Source organism: Neodiprion virginianus, chromosome 7 (assembly GCF_021901495.1).
Source record: "Neodiprion virginianus isolate iyNeoVirg1 chromosome 7, iyNeoVirg1.1, whole genome shotgun sequence".
Classification (NCBI taxonomy): Eukaryota; Metazoa; Arthropoda; class Insecta; order Hymenoptera; family Diprionidae; genus Neodiprion; species Neodiprion virginianus.
The window spans coordinates 8,353,511-8,371,688 of NC_060883.1; the positions used below are offsets into that span (position 1 = coordinate 8,353,511).

General features: G+C 40.0%; 2 protein-coding genes across 2 annotated transcripts in view; one reads left to right on the forward strand and one right to left on the reverse strand.

Moving 5' to 3' along the window:
• Positions 1 to 17,714, forward strand: part of LOC124308426 (peroxidase) — an 88,064-nt gene extending 70,350 nt beyond the window's left edge. Inside the window, exon 5 of the mRNA XM_046771134.1 lies at positions 16,044 to 17,714. Coding sequence (XP_046627090.1) covers positions 16,044 to 16,210 — 167 coding nt within the window. The 3' untranslated portion in view covers positions 16,211 to 17,714. The remainder of the gene's footprint in view (positions 1 to 16,043) is intronic.
• LOC124308425 (dynein axonemal heavy chain 2) overlaps positions 16,875 to 18,178 on the reverse strand; it is a 618,723-nt gene continuing 617,419 nt past the window's right edge. The window contains exon 51 of the mRNA XM_046771133.1: positions 16,875 to 17,029. Within this exon, the coding sequence (XP_046627089.1) occupies positions 16,875 to 17,029 (155 nt within the window). The remainder of the gene's footprint in view (positions 17,030 to 18,178) is intronic.

The following is an 18,178-nucleotide window of genomic DNA, read 5'->3' on the forward strand; positions in this document are numbered from 1 at the left end:
ATTGATATCATTCTCCATACGTGACCATACGGCCGTTTCTTTTACTCGGTCAATTTTTTTTGCTAGGCCAAAGTGTCCATTGATGTCGTTGTGAGCGCTGGCCATGATTTCTTTCTGTTGCTGTTTGTTAGGCACATCCTTTCCTGTCAAGCAAAATGATATGTCTGCACCTGAGTCCTGACGTATCCTCTTGAGATCTTCAATGATCGAATTGGTTTCTTCTTTGGTGGTTTTCTTAGGGTCAATCCAGAAGTATATCTTTTCGTACCTTTTCGGATGAACGTAGTTTCTGAGTTTCTCACGTCTATCAGTCTGATTCTTAGGTTTAATCAGGGTGTTGTCAGAGGCATCCTTTTCTTCTAGGGTAATCTTCACCCATTTGCCGTCCTCCCCTTTTCGATTTCGGTTGGGAACGAGTTTGATGTGAGATTTTGTTCTGCCTGTTGTGAGTGACAATCTCTCGATGTCAATGTGGCGTGCGGCAATATGGTAGACCCACTTGGGATTCCTATCAATGGGTGTGATTTCGTATAGTCCCTTTTCCAATTCGGTGAGTTTTCCGAAGATCTCTTCCTTTGTGCGAAAGACTCTAGATAACTCATCCGCTACTACGTTACTTTTTCCCGAAACATGTTCTATCAGGAATGAGTATTCCTCCAATCTTAGTCTCCACCGCAGCAGGCGTTGACTGGGGTCTACGCAATTTTTCAGCCATACTAGTGCACGATGATCGGTGCGGATGATGAAGGGTTTATCTGGTGTATTGAGCAAATATACTCTTAGTCTCTTGACGGCCCATACAACAGCAAGCATCTCCTTCTCCGTCGTGCTGTAATTCCTTTCCGCATCATTCAGGGTTCGAGATAAGAAATATATGGGGTGGCCGTCTTGAGATAGTACCGCTCCAATTCCATCGTTTGACGCGTCGGTGGTTACGACGTATTGTTTAGCTGGGTCTGATCTCACAAGTATCGGTGGTGTGACCAACTTTTCTTTCAGGGTTTCGAAGGCTTCTTGGCAGGCTGCTGACCAATCCCATGGGGTGTCCTTTCTTGTTAACCTTGTTAATGGTTTCGCTAACATTGAATAGTTTTGTATGAACTTTCGGTAATACCCCGTCAAACCAAGGAAGGATCGAATCGTCTTAACGTTGACTGGAACGGGTAATTGTTGTATAGCTCTGGTCTTTTCCGGGTCTGGTTTGCTTCCTTCGTCAGTGATGACATATCCGAGGTATCTCACTTCAGTTTTCATGAAGGCGCACTTCTCTGGCTGGAGTTTCAAGTTACATTGTCTTAAACGCTGAAATACGGTTCTTACATTTCGATGGTGTTCTTCCTCCGTTTCACCAAAAATTATTACGTCATCAATGTAGACGCAACAGATCTTCTGATTCAATCCTCTCAGCGCATCGTTCATCATGCGTTGGAAGGTCGCAGGAGCGTTCTGTAATCCGAAAGGCATTCGTTGGTATTTGAAATGCCCGTCGGGGGTTGAGAAGGCAGTATATTTCTTGGAGTCAGTAGCCATGTTGATCTGGTGGAAACCTGCGGCCATGTCGACAGTAGTAAAGAACTTGGCCCTTCCCATGTGATCGAGTAAATCCTCGATTATTGGTATCGGATAAGAATCCTGAACGGTAAGTTCATTAATCTTCCTGAAATCGATCACAATTCTATACTTGGGCTTTCCGTCGGGGCCCGGTTTTTTGGGTACAACCCAAACTGGCGAGTTGTATGGCGACTCGGATTCCGTTATTATTCCTTGTTTCAACATTTTCTCTACTCCCTCTTTTACAACCTGCTGGTGCAGCTGTGGAGCACGGAAACTTTTCACATTTACAATGCGTTGAGGATCTGACAACTCGATGCGATCTTCAGCCATTGAAGTTCCATTGACCATGTCTTCCTCCTGTAAGGCAAAGATATCGCTGAAATCCTGAAGAATACTCCAAATTTCTTTCTGGTACTCCTCCGGTAGGTGTTTCAAGTCGACAGTATGTTGGAGCGCCTGCTCTCTTTCATCACGTGGTTGTTGCCATACACCCGGGGTTGACATACTCTTTACTCGGTGGACTTGGACGTTCTCCAGTCCGAGCTCGATATCTTCGTCTTCAGCGGTGGTGATGATTCCATAAGCCGTACCATGATCGTTCGTGTGTACAATCTGCACCGGGATATTTTCCATAGGCATTCCGTCTTTATAGACCATGCGTAACATGAGATCGAGATTCTTTTCGTCGGTATCGATGGCAATTTTGTTCACCGAATTTGGTTTAAATCGAATTTTTCGGTCGCTACTAAGGTGGTGTATCTTATTCTTCAGGGTGAGCGTCGAGGCATTCAACTGGAAATCTCGCCTCCTCATAAACGGGTTTCCCATGATTCCATCTTCTTCGTCAGGCAGATAATCGTCTGGTATAATGACGAATTCGTCCTTTAGCCCCATGTGAGTTAGTACAGCAATTTCATTCGCGGAATTTAGCGCTTTGCCAGTCTTAAAGGAAATTTTGCGTTTGATAATTGGACAAATTCGTTTATCCGATGGATAAATAACCTTCCGTTTTATGAGGTTTATTGATGCACCTGTATCGACCATAAGGGCTACTCCTCGCTTTGTTTCTCCAAATTTTATTACAGCACACTGTAGTAACCCCTGTGAAACTGAACATACGCGGGCTCCTGTTGGCACTCGTCCTCTAGTTCGTCCTCCTGTCCCTCTATTTCCTCTTCCTCTGACTGGAGTTCCTCTGACGTGCAATTGACTTGGTCGTTGGGCGGTTTGTCTTTGAGGCTGGCGTTTTGAAAATTTGCGTCCCGCTTATTGCCGTTAGTATTACGGCGTTGGTCGTTCTGTGGTCGGCGCGGAGCGTAGCAGTTCCGGCTGTAGTGTCCTTTGGTTCCGCAATTATGACATACTGCTTGTTGTTCATGGGCGGTCCGATGTGTGTTACAGGTGTGGCATTCACATCTCTGGAGTTCTTTATCTTCATCTTGTTCCGCTTCATCGTGGTGGTGGACAGACGCTGGTGGTCGAGGAGTTGACCTTGGCGAGTTCGTCGAGGTTCTTTGTTGTACCTGGAATCTTCGCGTATCTGATGCGCTGCCTGGCCCGTAAATTTGGGACTTGTTCCAAAACGTGGGTTTCGAGGCTGTGTCGTTACTGTTCATCAGCTGTTGTTGATGCATTCGGAAATTCAATTCCTCGCCTTCGGCTTCTTTCGCGGCCTTCTGGGCTTCTAGTAACTTAAAGTACTGACGGTTTTTGACTTGATGGAATATCCTCGGATTAAGTCCGTACAGATAGTACTGGCACACTCTATTTTCGAGGTCTTGAAGATTAGGATCGATGTTCGCTCGTAGTTGTTGATTCGAGAAGGCAGCTACGAGGTCTTGGTAGATCTGATTAAATTTGAGATTGTAGGCGTCCACAGTGTCGCCCTTTTGGCCTGTTCTGCCAAGCTCCATTTCCAATGTGGTGGCACTTTTCTCGACAATAACGGCCGATCTTATGACTTCGAGTAAAGTTGGGATTGTACGAGGTCTCCTCTGGTTGATGGTCTTCTGAAGAGCTCCTCCTGTCTTCAAGCTGATTACCATGCTCAAAAACGGGAAACGTTGGGTTGGCATAACTACCATATCGGCGGCTTTTACTTGCATGATCCAAGCGTGTACGTCTTCGCCTGCTTTTCCTTCCAGTCTGCAATCAATCATCTTGATGGCTTGAAACGCGGGTAGGAAATCTTGGATCGCATAGGGCTCGTCCGCTGGGCGATTTGGTTCTCCGGGGTATCTTCCGGCAGCATCGGGGCGTAGGCTGACATCATTCAAGTAAGCTTCTGTTCGTGCATACGGGCCTGGGTCTCTTGGATTCCGAGGGGGAAGCATGTCTCGGGGTGGCGCAGTTGCCGGTAGTTGAATTCTTGTTTGGTTTCTTCGCGCGAGTTCCTCAATGTTCCTCATTATCTCTTGCTGTTGGCGTAAAGCTTCGGGATCACTCAGCAACTGGGACATACTGAACGTCACAGTGTCCGGACGACGATGTGGTAAAGTAGCAGACATTTCCAAGGCTCTTCGAAGTTCATCCTCTTCTTGCTGTTCTAGACGACGACGCGGGACGTTGTTACGGGTATTGCTACCAGTACCTTGTGGGATTTCGGGATCCGTCGGACCATTAGGCCACTGTGGACTAGGCCTTGGTGTAAGGCGTACGTTCGGCATCCGTGATAAACGTCGGCTTTCCTCGAGAACGCGTTGCAGTGTCGAATCCGTATCCGACAAGATATCATGGTTTACATTGGCTCGCGCGGTGGAGAATCGGTCGTTTTCTAATGAGCGATTTTGGTGAAGGATCGGTATTGGCATCGCATTTATACCTTGATGGTCCGAGTCTGAATTGGCTGGGGAGCCCACCTCATTGATGCGCGGTGTCGGTGGCAGCAATCGGTTTTGAGCGAGCCCGTATAATGCCGAGTAACGTGGTGGGTTTGTTATGGTTGAGGGAGCTATCTGAGTAGGACCTTCCACCTCTGAATCAACGAGACGCGCGGTATCTAGTTGAATTCGCGGTATCGCTCCGGTATGGTTTCCGGGCGGTCTCAAAATATTAGAAACATTCGGATCATCGCTAGTTGTTAAGCGATAATAGTTATTGATTGCTTCTCGATTGGTATTACTATTTGCAAGAGCTTCCTCTTGACGGTTTTCTTCGGTTAATTGGTTATTCGGTTGTTGCATTTCCTGAAACATTTGGTTGGTGACGCTTTCAAGCGTGTCTTCGGGACGCGGAACTGTTTCAGAGTTTCGATTTATTTCTACATTATTGCGACGAATGAAGTCGTGTTCACGGCGTTCTTGATTTCTCAATTGAATAAAACGGGTAACCTCTTCTATAGGCAAATCTTCGCGGCGAGCAAGTTGACGCGCAGTTAACCTCTCTCCGTTTAATTGCTCTAGACCAAGACGGTATCTGCCCATTGCCAATAAATCATTACGTTCGGTGGCTTCTCGTAGCCTATTCACAAGCTGAGTCATTTGGTTCGTCAAATCCCAAAATCTCTCCTCAAACCGGGATTCAGAAGTGACGGATTGTCCATCTTCTGCAGTCTCAACAATAGTGGGAGGTACTGCCGATCTCCGGTCATTGTTTTCGTTCACGTCCATTGTGAATTTATTATTTTTTTTTTTTTTTTTTTTTTTTTTACCTTGAGTCAAGCTTTGACTTTATTTATTTGAATGATTCAAGTTTGACCATCAAATTCTCAATTTCGATCACGATTTGTCCTCCGATAAGTTTATGGTGACTCGAGTAAGTAACAAAATGCTTGTACTTACGCTAGGAGTAGCCAAATTGAGGTGTGAAGCATCACACTCGAAGATCGTGGTAGCCGTCGGTACGAGGCTTCGATGTCCTGGAGTCTCTGACAGGCACCGGGGGCAAGAATATAAGAGCGGTTCGAGTCTGAGTGTCCTTATTCTCACTTCACTTCACTTAGACGGTTTAAACGCGAAGTTCATTGTATCTAAGGAGTGCAGAATTTTATACTTGCTTCCTTTCCAATAAATACACAAGTTCACTATGGGAATTGTCCAGTGTAGAATCAGGCGGTCTACACTCAGTCCCTGGTTATCAAGCGGTCTACACGCAGTCCTTGATTGTCTACGCAAGGCGGTCTTTCACTCTATCCCTTGCTAGGTACAATTCGTAATAATTACTTGTAAACGCGTAGCCGAGGGTTCGCGCGTGAATTTATTGGGCTTATGCACTCACTTCCAAAGTTCGTCACTATGATCCGGCCGTTTGATACGCGCGCCGCGTTCGTTGGTTTAAACCGGATCCTGGCAGGATCGCCAAATTTGTCATGCAAATATTGCGCAACGATTATATATGTATTTATATGTTTATTCAAACAGAGAAATTGAATGGTAATTGATAACAACAAATAGTAAAAGGAAGCGTTAACGTTATATTATATTAAATTAGACGTGCGTTACGCCTGGAAGCAGTATTGAGACTGCTCACACAGCCTCTCGCCGGGCTCGGCGACAGTGCATATGAAGTGCATAATCGCGTAATTTGAGCACTGCTGCCGATAAGAAAGCCAAGCGCATAAGGCGGGCCACGCTGCATGATAAATTTTGCACTCATTTAAATGATCCCCGGCATGTTCCTACGAGAGGATATAAACTGTTACATTTCATTAGAAATGTTACAGCTCCATCACAATTCTTTTTACCTTTATTTCATGTGAAAAAAGTATGAATAGATTGAAAAAATACGAGGTTATTTTTCGATTGACGTGACGTAGAATTCCTTATACGTATGTTGATATAGATATACATTCTTAATATTTCAACGAAAATTATATTCGCCGGCGTCTGTATTTCTACGCAATGCGATCACGTGACTGGTAATAGTCTAATAGCCGGTATTCATAGTCAGATTCGATTTGTAGGACTGTCTTGAGTCAGCTCAAAGCATAGCTTGATCGGCTGAGAGCTATTCCTAATACAGTCTCGAAAATAATACGTAACTATTTACGAATACCGGCCAGACGTTGTCACAGGTCATTTTAAATTGAAAATGCAACGAATAGCTGTGAGCAAATTCATGATATAACAACGAAAATATCATCAATCTCCCAGGTCTCACGACGTGGAGGTCGCTAGCAAACAGAGACCCGCCTAACCCGTCCCTACCTCCCAACCATGATCGGGTTTGCACCAAACAAATACAAAATGATAAAAAATAATATAAAATGGTAAAAGTAAAATTAAACTCGTTTAAACTTAATAAACAAATTCACGAAATCTATATGAGAAGGATCTCATAAAAATTAAATTGAAACAGTATAAGTGAAACATGACAGTAATCTTGATAGAGAAAATTGATATAACAAAGCATCGAGCATTGTATACATTATATGGCTAGATAAATTCTATATAAAGCGCAAACTATGGAAAGTAGTACGTCACGAGTGCAGGTCCCAGATAGTAATGAAAAAATAGGCTATAGAATATTTACATAATATATAGGTATACACGCAGTCTGGTCCGACTGCAGAAAGTACTCCTGGAATGAATAATCAGATATATAATTATAACGATATGACTAGCAAATTTTTAGCACAGTAATACATATAACTAACTAAACATAAATCACAGAAATATTGCACGTAAGCTATATACAAAGCTATTATATTCATGTACATGTGTACATATATTTATATTACAGTTTTTTGTCGTCTGTCGGTCGTGAATTTACTGTTTCTTACGCGCGGCCTGATCTGAGCTTCGATGATTTGAGGGGTTCGCGGATTGAGAGTTATCGGGCGCGTCTAAAATCTACGATCTCGGGTAACAAACAAAAGTAAAAGAAATCCGCTAATTTATTCTCCATTTTTTCGGCCCAGAATTTATCGTCACGTTTTATTTTATCAAAAATCAATCCCTTTGGCGTCCAAACTATAAAATAGCACCACTTCCTATTCGTAATATGTAGAAGACACCCGACCTGATACATGTAATTATGAGAAAACTCTAACTTGGCTTTTCCACTGATTATTTTCGTCTCAAATATTAATTCTGTATCCCAAAAATCTATCGAGCGAGCGCAGCGAGCGAGCAAAATTTTTAAATGTTCAAGCGAAATCCCACAAAAAGTACTGTTATCCCCAAAAAGCACCTCTGGTGCAAAAACCTTTCGCCAAGTACATTAATGTGACAGCCACCCACAAAACAGCCACCTACAAAACTGTCATCAAATCAGATACTGCTGCCAAGTATAATTTATTTAGAAGCTAATGATGATTTTGATATACTATAAATAATGACGACAAAAAAAAAATTGAAATCAAAATTGAAATTGAAAAAAAAAAAATTATTATTATTGAAAAAAAAAATTGGAGATAGTGGTATATGGCGGGCTTTTTCGAAACAAGCACAAGAAAATACAAGTCGAACTATATCAATGTTGTAATGGCAATATAAACATGGGCCCACCAAGTACCACGTACTCCAATTTTTTTTTTTTTTTATCTAAATTTTTGTTTTTTCTCTTCGGATTTCAATTTTTTTTTTTTGTCATCATTAGTTATAGTATATCAAAATCATCATTGGTTTCTAAATAGATTATACTTGGCAGTAGTATCTGATTTGATGATAGTTTTGTAGGTGGCTGTTTTGTAGGTAATGTGTGCATTAGGGTGGGCCAAAAAAATCGGCTATTTTTTTTTTCACGTGGTACTTCGAAAAATTGGTTGGTAGAGACCTCAAAAACATTTTCTCCGAGTATGAGCTCTTAATTTTAATAGGAAGGTCCTCCGCCACGCAGTTTTCTATTTTTTTCTTTTGGTGAGGACGAAAAATACATATTTCGGTATCTACTATTTATAAAAAAAAACATATATCATATTTTCGTAGGAAATTGAATCCTCTACAGAAAAGGTTCTTTACAATTTTTTTGTATACTTCACTGTTCAGAAGATATTCACTGTCAAACTTCAATGCGCACTATTTTTAACAGTTTTTTGTTAATAGTTCAAACAATTTCAATTTAATTCGTGAGCTTCGGGAAAATTTGTACAAATTTCAGTTTCTGTCGTCGAAGTAACAACTATAGAATTTCTCTGTTTCAAAAACTTTTCGTAATTTATAAATTTTTTTAGTATTTTTACAAATTTTTTTTTTTATATTTTGAAATCCCAATCATGCTCTTAACTATTTTTATGGCGTTTGTTCAGAGAACATTTTAGAACTTTTTTTCACAAGTTATACGTAAAATGTTTTAATCGAGAGGATGTTTGTTTTAAATCCTATGGCTTCGTCTGTTTGTCTTGTGTAACTAACGCCACTGTTAAAAATAGTGTGCATTGAAGTTTGACGGTGAATATCTTCTGAACAGTGAGGTATACAAAATATACAAAAAAATTGTGAGAGACCTTTTTTGTAGAGAAATCAATTTCCTACGAAAATGTAATACAAATTTTTTTTTTATAAATAGTAGATACTGAGATACGTATTTTTCTTCCTCACCATAAAAAAAAAATAGAAAACTGCGAGGCGGAGGACCTTCCTATTAAAATTAAGAACTCATACTTGGAGAGAATGTTTTTGAGGTTTCGACCAACCAAATTTTCGGAGTACCGAGTGAAAAAAAAAATAGTCGATTTTTTTGGCCCACCCTAGTATGCATGTATGATTACCCCAGAATTACGTCAAGTTTATTTCTAAAAACAAAACGCGCGTATTTTAGTGGCCTAATACGTACGCGCCGTATTTACTTCGTATGGAAAATTCTGCCAGATACCTTGTAATTTTACCTTGGATACTTAGGTAGTCACAATAAGTGATGAGAATATTCCTTATGATCGACAAAGTGTAAACACTAATGCAAATTGCCGAATAGTGATTTCGATCATTTAACCTGAACACGTAACAAATTGATGACATATTTTAGCGACTAATGCAAACCGGGCTAATACCACACGTCACAATGCATTCTAGTTTATATTTTCGTATGTATAAAAAACTTGAGAATGAATTTATACTGCTATCATGAACAGCAATATCGGCTCTTGAAAGTACCTTCTTAGATTAAAGCCCTGCGATTGTTTGTACTCAAGTGATTGAATCTCGAAGTCGGAGAGGATGCGACATCAATCATATAAATAATTCGATTTACCTAATTTTTTCCTGAAATTTGCCAAAATCTTTATGCCGGGTCGTTTCTCCTTCTTCAAAGACAGGTTCCTTCTCTTCTTAGCCATCGCGGGAATAAATACTGACTCGAAATAATAAAAAACACGGTAGAAAAACACAAGCAAAAAGAAAAGCGCGGAACACTATCCACGTGCCGAGCGACGAGGATTCGAACGAGGGGAATTGTAGTGGGGGGGTTTGAGTCTACTCTCATCGCCCGTAATTCGCATGGTCGCCGGCCAACGCGGTCGTGGCGCTAGCGGCCGCCAGCCTTTTGCGCGAAAAATTTGCTGTTTTATGCTTCGTGATTTTCCTTCTCATTTCCTCATTTTTGAAGATACTTAGATTCTTAGGGAGTTATTTTGAAGATAAAAAATAGATCTGTGTCGCCTTTTTCGCCGAATCTCGAAAAAAAATTCACTGTTCACTGTGTCTCACTTCAAAGATAACGTACTTTCAAGTACGTTTTTCGCAAATTTGAAAGCGAAATCGAAAATTCGGCAAAAGAAGCGACACAGATCTATCCTTTACCTTCAAAATAACCCCCTAAGAACCTAATTATCTACAAAAATGAGGAAATGAGAAGGAAAATCGTGAGTCTCTGTTCGCGCGCGCTCTTCGCGGCATAGGCAACGCCCTTAAGCTGCAAATATAAATCTTCAACTTGGCTTATAATTGACAAATATTTTTGCTGGCAGAAATTCTCTTCAAGTTATCCTCTCTTTACGCAATAGCCAACCCAAAATTCTCAATGTGCGTATGCCATGCCGGATTCACTTTGCCACCTTATATGTATTCGCTTACCTTCAACCAGAATTGCTAAGGCCCATTGTAAGAGTGGTACTATTTTATCACAATTTTCAGCAGGCATAATGGTACGCCTGATTCGCTCACCTTTATTCTTTTCGCGTACTTTTCAGCTTACTCGATAGTTGTTGAAGGACTGTGGTCAAGTAATTCAGAATCAACCATTTTACAGCGAAGAATTCATCAACAATTTCTAGAGCTATTTCTCTGGAAGGCATTGCTTATTTTAAAAACCTCCGCTAACTATCCATTCAATCTGTTGCATTCTACAACCGGCAATTGTGAACTCCAAGTAGACGTTGAAATTTGATATCCGTGCTATGCAGTCATCATACACGTGATGCCTCAAGCTTCAACAATTTGCTGATCGACGCGAGCCGCTCAGCGTTATATCAATACTTGTCCGAGAACTCTCTATCTTCCGTGATTTCGAGAATTCGTAGTTGCAATATAGTGGTAAACAAGTTAAACATGTAAAGGTGATTTTACTAAGTTCGTAACATTATCGAAATTCTTGACGAACAAGTAGCGACCCGTTGGAGGCAGGCGTTTGGTGTCGAATGTGTGACGTCATCGTCGAGAAAATTCTTAAATACGCTTATTCTAAACGTGCATCCTGCGAGTCATCACGGGGTTGAGCGAACTTGGACAAAGAATACATAATAATGAAACCTGATACCTTACAAATTCATCAACACTACAGAATTTCAAGAGATCTTTATCCACAGAAATTTGAACTGTTTATCTGTCTTACAATCAATTTGAGGGCCATCGCTGACGATTCCAAGAATTCGTGAACTCACTACACCCCCTGTCATAACCTCGAAAAAAGGACCACGATACCGTGAGTCCCCCTACCCATTCTTCCCTTACCAACAAACGTATCGTCGAGTACGTGTGCACTTCTGCTATGCGCTATAGCGTCGATTTGTGGACTTATTGTTGGACAACTCCTGATGGCCCAAACCCCCCCCCCCCAGCTGATCTACTGATTTGAAATTTTATCAAGCAATTAAATAGGCTCTGCCTATCCGAAATATACGTATACGCACCGAAATTCCCATCATTGTCTTCAATCTGTTCTAAAAGAAGCAAGTTCTAAACTTATACCATATAATAAAGAACTAAGTTCTAAAAGAGAAAGAAATTATATGTCATCCACATCATTATTTTGTGACGGGGCGCCGCACCGGCGTGCCGTCGCCTGACGGTCAACCCGAACTCCAAATAGACAACAATATACAAATTCCACAGAAAGTCTCTGCGTACACTCGGTGACCCCACACGTACCGAGAGACCAATAAAATCACGCGATTTACCGTACTCCCGCTTCAAGGGACACGGCCAATCACATTCTCCAAATTTGCAAAACCATACGCCAAAACGGGTATAAAAGACGAGCACAAAGGTGTCTCGAGATCCATCGTTTAACGTCTCTGACCAGCAGCAGATCAGTTATTAGGTCCACGTATGGACAGATCCGAACATCCGCTTGCCGGATCACCACATCTCAGCGAGGAGCTTGTAGTCGATGCAAACCTACAACTACGAGGCAAGGATTCGTCACTCCAAGGACCCTCGACCACCACTCTCAATCGAGGAAGGGTATTCAACGTAAATAACAAATTCCGTCTTTTTCTTAATAAAAGTCCTCAGGTATTAGGAAGCCGTGTCTGGGTGAAGCCCAGCATTGCGTCTGACGTTAAGCATCAGATACGGTGTCTGTCTCAGAATCCTTTGACCCATAGGTATGGTCCCTGAACCTGTAAAGAGCCTCCTACATTGCGTCAGGCCGTCTTGATGCAGGCGACGGTATAATTGCGTAGAATTCCCGTCCTTCTGACAACCACGCTATCACGTAAGTAATATCCCGTTTTGCCATTAGCGAAACGAAACATTATCAACACCAAATGATAACTCGTCAACGACGATCTTCCATGGTCAAATACCGTCCTTCTGACAACCACGCTATCACGTAAACAATATTTCGTTTTGCCATTTGCGAAACGAAACATTATCAACACCGAATAATAACTCGTCAACGACGATCTTCCATTGTCAAATACCGTCCTTCTGACAACCACGCTATCACGCAAATGATATTCCGTCTTCCCGTTTGCGAGACGAAACATTATTATCACCAAATAACAAGTCGTCAACGACGATCCTCCATTGTCAAAGTTTAAAGAAATATTTGGATGTGTGAAGCGATCACACGAATCAAATAAGAGAAACTAATTCCTCCTTACCTCATAATAATATTTCTTAACATTACAAAACCTTTGTATCGGGCTGATGAAAAAGTAAATTCACAAACATTTTTTTCTCTCGTACATTCCACTTCTTGGGAACAAAACATTTAATTATTATTAATCAAAGATTTCCGTTTGAAAGCAAATTTCTAGCCTCACAAGTCCGTCGTTCATTACGATTACTCTATGTCTTGCTTCACAAGCACAGAACAAGTTTGACCCTCCACTGTTCATACGGCCTGTAATGATAGGTTTATTCCACTTGTGCTACGGCATATGAGAGTAATGAAGCACAAGCTGAGGAAATCTTGAAAACCAACCAAAGGGTCAAACTCTAGCAACCTTTTCCAGGAGCTCATTGAATAATTAACAAGTAACTATTTTCCGCCTTCCTTCCGAGTCCAGAGACCGAATCCTGATCTTCTCCTCACAAGAAAGGAAATTCATAAAATAAATATAATAATCGAGTTTATACACAAGCACCGCGTTATTTCATACCACGTGCGATCTAGATGGCGATATTCAGAGCACAAGTAAACTCGAAACGTTTCAATTTTCATCCATTTGCATTAACTTTATTGAATAAATTCCCAGATATGAGTCCCAATATTTCAACAAGTGGAGGTCGCACTGACTTTCGTCTAATAATTACTTGCAAATTGATTTTACTGCTATAAGTTATGAATCTTGAAATCCCTTGTGGATTTTGTATCTTAGAAATTAACCTCTAAAAAAAACAAAACAATTTACCAATGCAAACTGACCCAGAAGAAAGTACCGCACTCGGTGATGACAAAAAAAGTAGATAAGAAACGCCAGTTCCGTCTCGTAATGGCGGCGTATCATCGGGATCAGCCGCGATTTCTACCTGACTGACAGTCAGTATGTGACCCGGAAGGGCTAGGAGTTTCAGCCTTACCTACAGTTGGTGTTACCTGCGAGGGGTTAGAAATTACCTGTATTGACGGTCGATTTTTAACGCAGGGAGTTCGGTGATCAGATTTTTTGCTTTCTAAAAAGTATAATTTTTACCGTTGGGGAGTGCTATTGCTCATAATTACCGTCAGTTTTAGCAATAGAAGTCTAATTATGAGACTTTTTGGCGTGACATAAGCAGAATTTTACCGCTGGAGCATCTAACTACGAGATTTTTCGCTACCGGATTGGTTGAAATTTTTTTCTGTCAGATTGGTGGACAGTTTACAGACGAGAATGCCATCATAGGTGACACCATCTTACCGATCAATCGTTGTTCTGTTACATCGGTCAATGTCGCACACGGCGTCGATCGATCGCATCTGCTTTATTTCCAATGTCCACCGCAAAATGGCAGCTTCTGATAGTGGGAATGTAATGTTTAAATATAATGATGGATACTTTAAATAAATGTTATTTATTCAATAATTATTAAAATTTGTTTGACAGCTCACATATTATTGATTGGTCTTCTTATTCCGAAATTGACCAAATTACCTAATTATTTTATTGAACGATAGAATGGTTCAACGCGCATGCACTCAAATTCAACAGCAAGAGCAGCTGCTTTGTCAGGGTAACCAACCGTCATAAGTTCACATACCAAGTTCTCAGGATGTATGTAACCTCAACTCTCCTCAACTGTCAATTTTTTTAAGGGTAAATCCATCGCATCGACTTGTCATCTAAATTTAAGACAGTTGGTCGACCTGACACAACTACTACTTTTACTCTAGAATTTTGGCGCATACGAGTCAAACCATTCCATCGCGAAATAATTACTCTGTACATACCATATGAAGGTATTTTTACTGAAAAATATGTATTTTCCTACGGGCAGATGCAAAGCATGCTAGATTCTTTTCTAAAAATAAGGATTGAAAAGACTTAGTACTGTAGCTCATGAGGAAGGCTTATTTGGTTTGAAATGAATTCAGTAACTTTTTTAAAGAAGATCATTTGTCATATAGAATAAATGAAAATAATCACATTTATTATGTTCATTTTTACTACACTCTAACTTCAAAGTTTATGTTAAGAAATTGAAAAGTTCTTAAATGATATGCCTATAGTATTTTAAGACTGTACAGAATGAGCTGATTCGCGATGTACAAAGTTTACTTCACAGTTATACGTTTGCATATATATTGAGACATTTTATCTTCCAAAGATTTGCAAACACACCAAAAAATCTTACCCAATCGAGTTAACAATCGTGGCAATCATACCAGCGCAACGCGAATCATGTAATCGCAAATATATTCTCTCATCATTCAATATCCATTAACAACCGAGCGAGCGTAGCGAGCGAGTAACAATGCTTAACCAGCGAGCGAACAAACACAATCATCAGCTAGTGTAATTGAAAGTATTAAAGAGATGAACAAAGGTTTTTTTAAAGAACAAACCCTACGTGATTTTTTACTCTCTGCTTGTGAATCAAATAACAAGTATACCACTAGAGAAAATTAGTGAAATATCAGCGAAAAGTCTCTGAATTGTCAGTTTATATGCACTGGTTTTTTCCGAAAGAATGTAAATTTGAAAACTGGTGAATTTGAAAAATTAACGACGGAGCCAGGAATCGAACCTGGTATCTAGAGATGCTTTACCGGAGACTTACTCCACTAGACCACCTAGCCGCCCTGACTCTGTTGTCGTTAATTTCTCTCATCACCAATGAGTTCAAATTTGTTTTCCTGTGTCCGTTTTATGTGTGAGTAAGAATTTCTTCTCTGCATGCACGATGTAAGGAGACTGTAGTGTGTAGATGTTATGTTTACCCTTTTTGAATCCTTTGCTTCCGATGAGAACCGTTCTCGAGGTATCGAATTAAACGCGTTTTCATCGAAATGACCTTGAGCTGACCTTCGGAGAACCCCTCAAATTGGAATTTATGCTCAGAATACACCCCCCTATCGATCCTTCATAATCCCCAAACTAGGGTATTTTATGTTTATTCAACCCATTTTCAGCCGTAATTTGACTAGACTACTATGATTTTTTGATTTCTATTATGTCGACGCTTAATTACTCCTTCGTAGAACTTCATTACTTACCTGATCTATCAAGACTGCTATTAGGCGCTATCAATTACTAGATAGGACTTTGGTATTCATTGTTTGTATAGAAATCTTATTACGAATGGACATTTCTTATAGTTGCAAAAAAAATGATACAGATTAGTGAATTATCTTTCGAATAATGATCGGCATATTTTTACGAAGAGATCTAGTGACGTAGGGTTACACATGTCATAATTTACCTACTTTGTATCGTATTCATTTACAGTGGATATTATTTATTTTAGACCAATTACAAGAAATACGGAAGACTTCACTTGCCAAGCTGATTTGCGAGTGCTCGGATGGAATTGTGAAAATTCAAGCGGAGGTGATGCGTGCACGAGGACCCAATAATCCAGCAATGTCTTGCGTCGATATTTTGGGCCCATCCTTGGATAAGTGGAAAGAATAAAAGCGTACTGCTGTAAATGTCACGAGCGAATTTGAGCCCAAGCGGCAATTATGATTATGTTACAGATAAATTTGCGAGTGACGAGGTTACATTTGAGTATAAAATCTGTTTATAGACTTTACAACTGATAGTCAGATCACATCAATCTATACTATCAAGGATAGCTCAGCTTATTCATCTACACAAATCATGAGACCGAGATATTATACGCTGGAAAAGTATCGAGGATGATTTAAAATACATGGTGAAAATTAACTGATTGGAGAAATCCGATTTTATTTCAAAAACAGTTTGGGTTTAACAATTAATGATCTAAACATGTGTTGGTAACCAATAATTAACAATACCCTATTCTCAACAATGAAATTAAAAGTTAATAAGATATGGGTATTGAACAAATGTGTGTGTGGGTGTGTGTATGTATTTGTCAATATTTTCAGGTTTAAGAGGAAAATCATGTATTTGGTGAAAACGATAGAACAAAATTTTCAAGCTGACGTAGAGTGATATAGAATGTAAAATAGTACTTGACTTCATACGTGAAAATGAATAAAATTAGGTGGTAATTTCTTTTCTCATCATAACTCTTTAAAACTATATATTCTGCAGTTTAGAAAATTTCATTTTCGTCATTCATCAACGTAACCAATAACAATGTAGGCAATCATACGGCAAGACTTAATAAAAGTGCCGTCCCTCGTTTGATCCAAAAATCTGGTCCCTCAGGCCCTGCTTTCAAATCAACAGCCACAACGAAGGATGATCTTCCTTGCCCGCCACATCTTTGTGGGTAGTAATAGCAAGGGCAGTTGTACAATCCTGATAAAAACATTAAAAGAATTATCATCAGAGTTATCCACTGTATCCCTCAAAGTATCCGAAAAGGTGAAGATAGATGAAGAACCACTAAGGTTTCTGACAATACCATATCAGAATTGCAAACAAATCTCATTATTGTATTATAACGGGTGTGCTTAAGAGACATATAGACTTGAGAAAGATTTCGAGCTGTCTGTATTAGTTACTATTTATTTGGTTAAAAACGAAGACAATATTTTTAAGGTTTGAATTTTAAATTGGATTCAAAAAAGCTTGATCCGAGTAATATAGAAAGTAGATGAGAGGAGAGATTAGTGAAATTCTATAATTTTTGGATTTGCTTGAAATTTAAACTTATACCAGAGCTTCATAAGACTAGTTGTTTTCATTCAGTTATAATCAATTATATTCAACGTGTGGCCAGGTTAATAAGGTCAAGAACACTAATGTTCTTGAAAAAACCTCTAACCACAAAATTTTTACTATGAAAATTCCGGAAAGGTCCTTAGTTATCAGAAGAGCCATTAAAATTGCGTTTCAACAAGTTACCGACTATCTGTACCAATAATTTGCAACAGGCCATTCATTTGAATTTGCTAAGATTTGTGTGGAAATGGTCAATGGGGGCATCCATTAATCACGCGATGCCTTTATAATCAATCTTAGACCCCCCCCCCCCTCCCCCTCCGTGATCACACATGAGGTTTTGGTGAACCCCCCCCCCCCCCCTTGTCCGTTATCACGTGATTTTTCTCGCCGATCGACTACTCGCGTGCATGGGTTAAAAAGGTGATAAAACCAATAAAAATCTCTCAATATACTCGGTGTTTTTAGAAAAAATGCACCAACAATAAACGTGATATTGCCCGCAACCCCTTCCTCCTCCCGTGTGATCGATCGTGATATTTTTAAGTACCCCTCCCCCCATCGTGAGTCTCACGTGATTAATGGATGCCCCCAATTGCAAATTATTGATACAATTAGGTGGCAATTCATCGGATCGTAATTTCTACAGTAACTTTTATTTCTTATAACTATCTGAACACTATGGGTTGAAAAAAAAATTCACTTCAATGTTAAACTACCAGGACTATCGGCAAAATCGGAATGATTGACGGAATATCGTTCACGATGTTAATGGCATCGAAT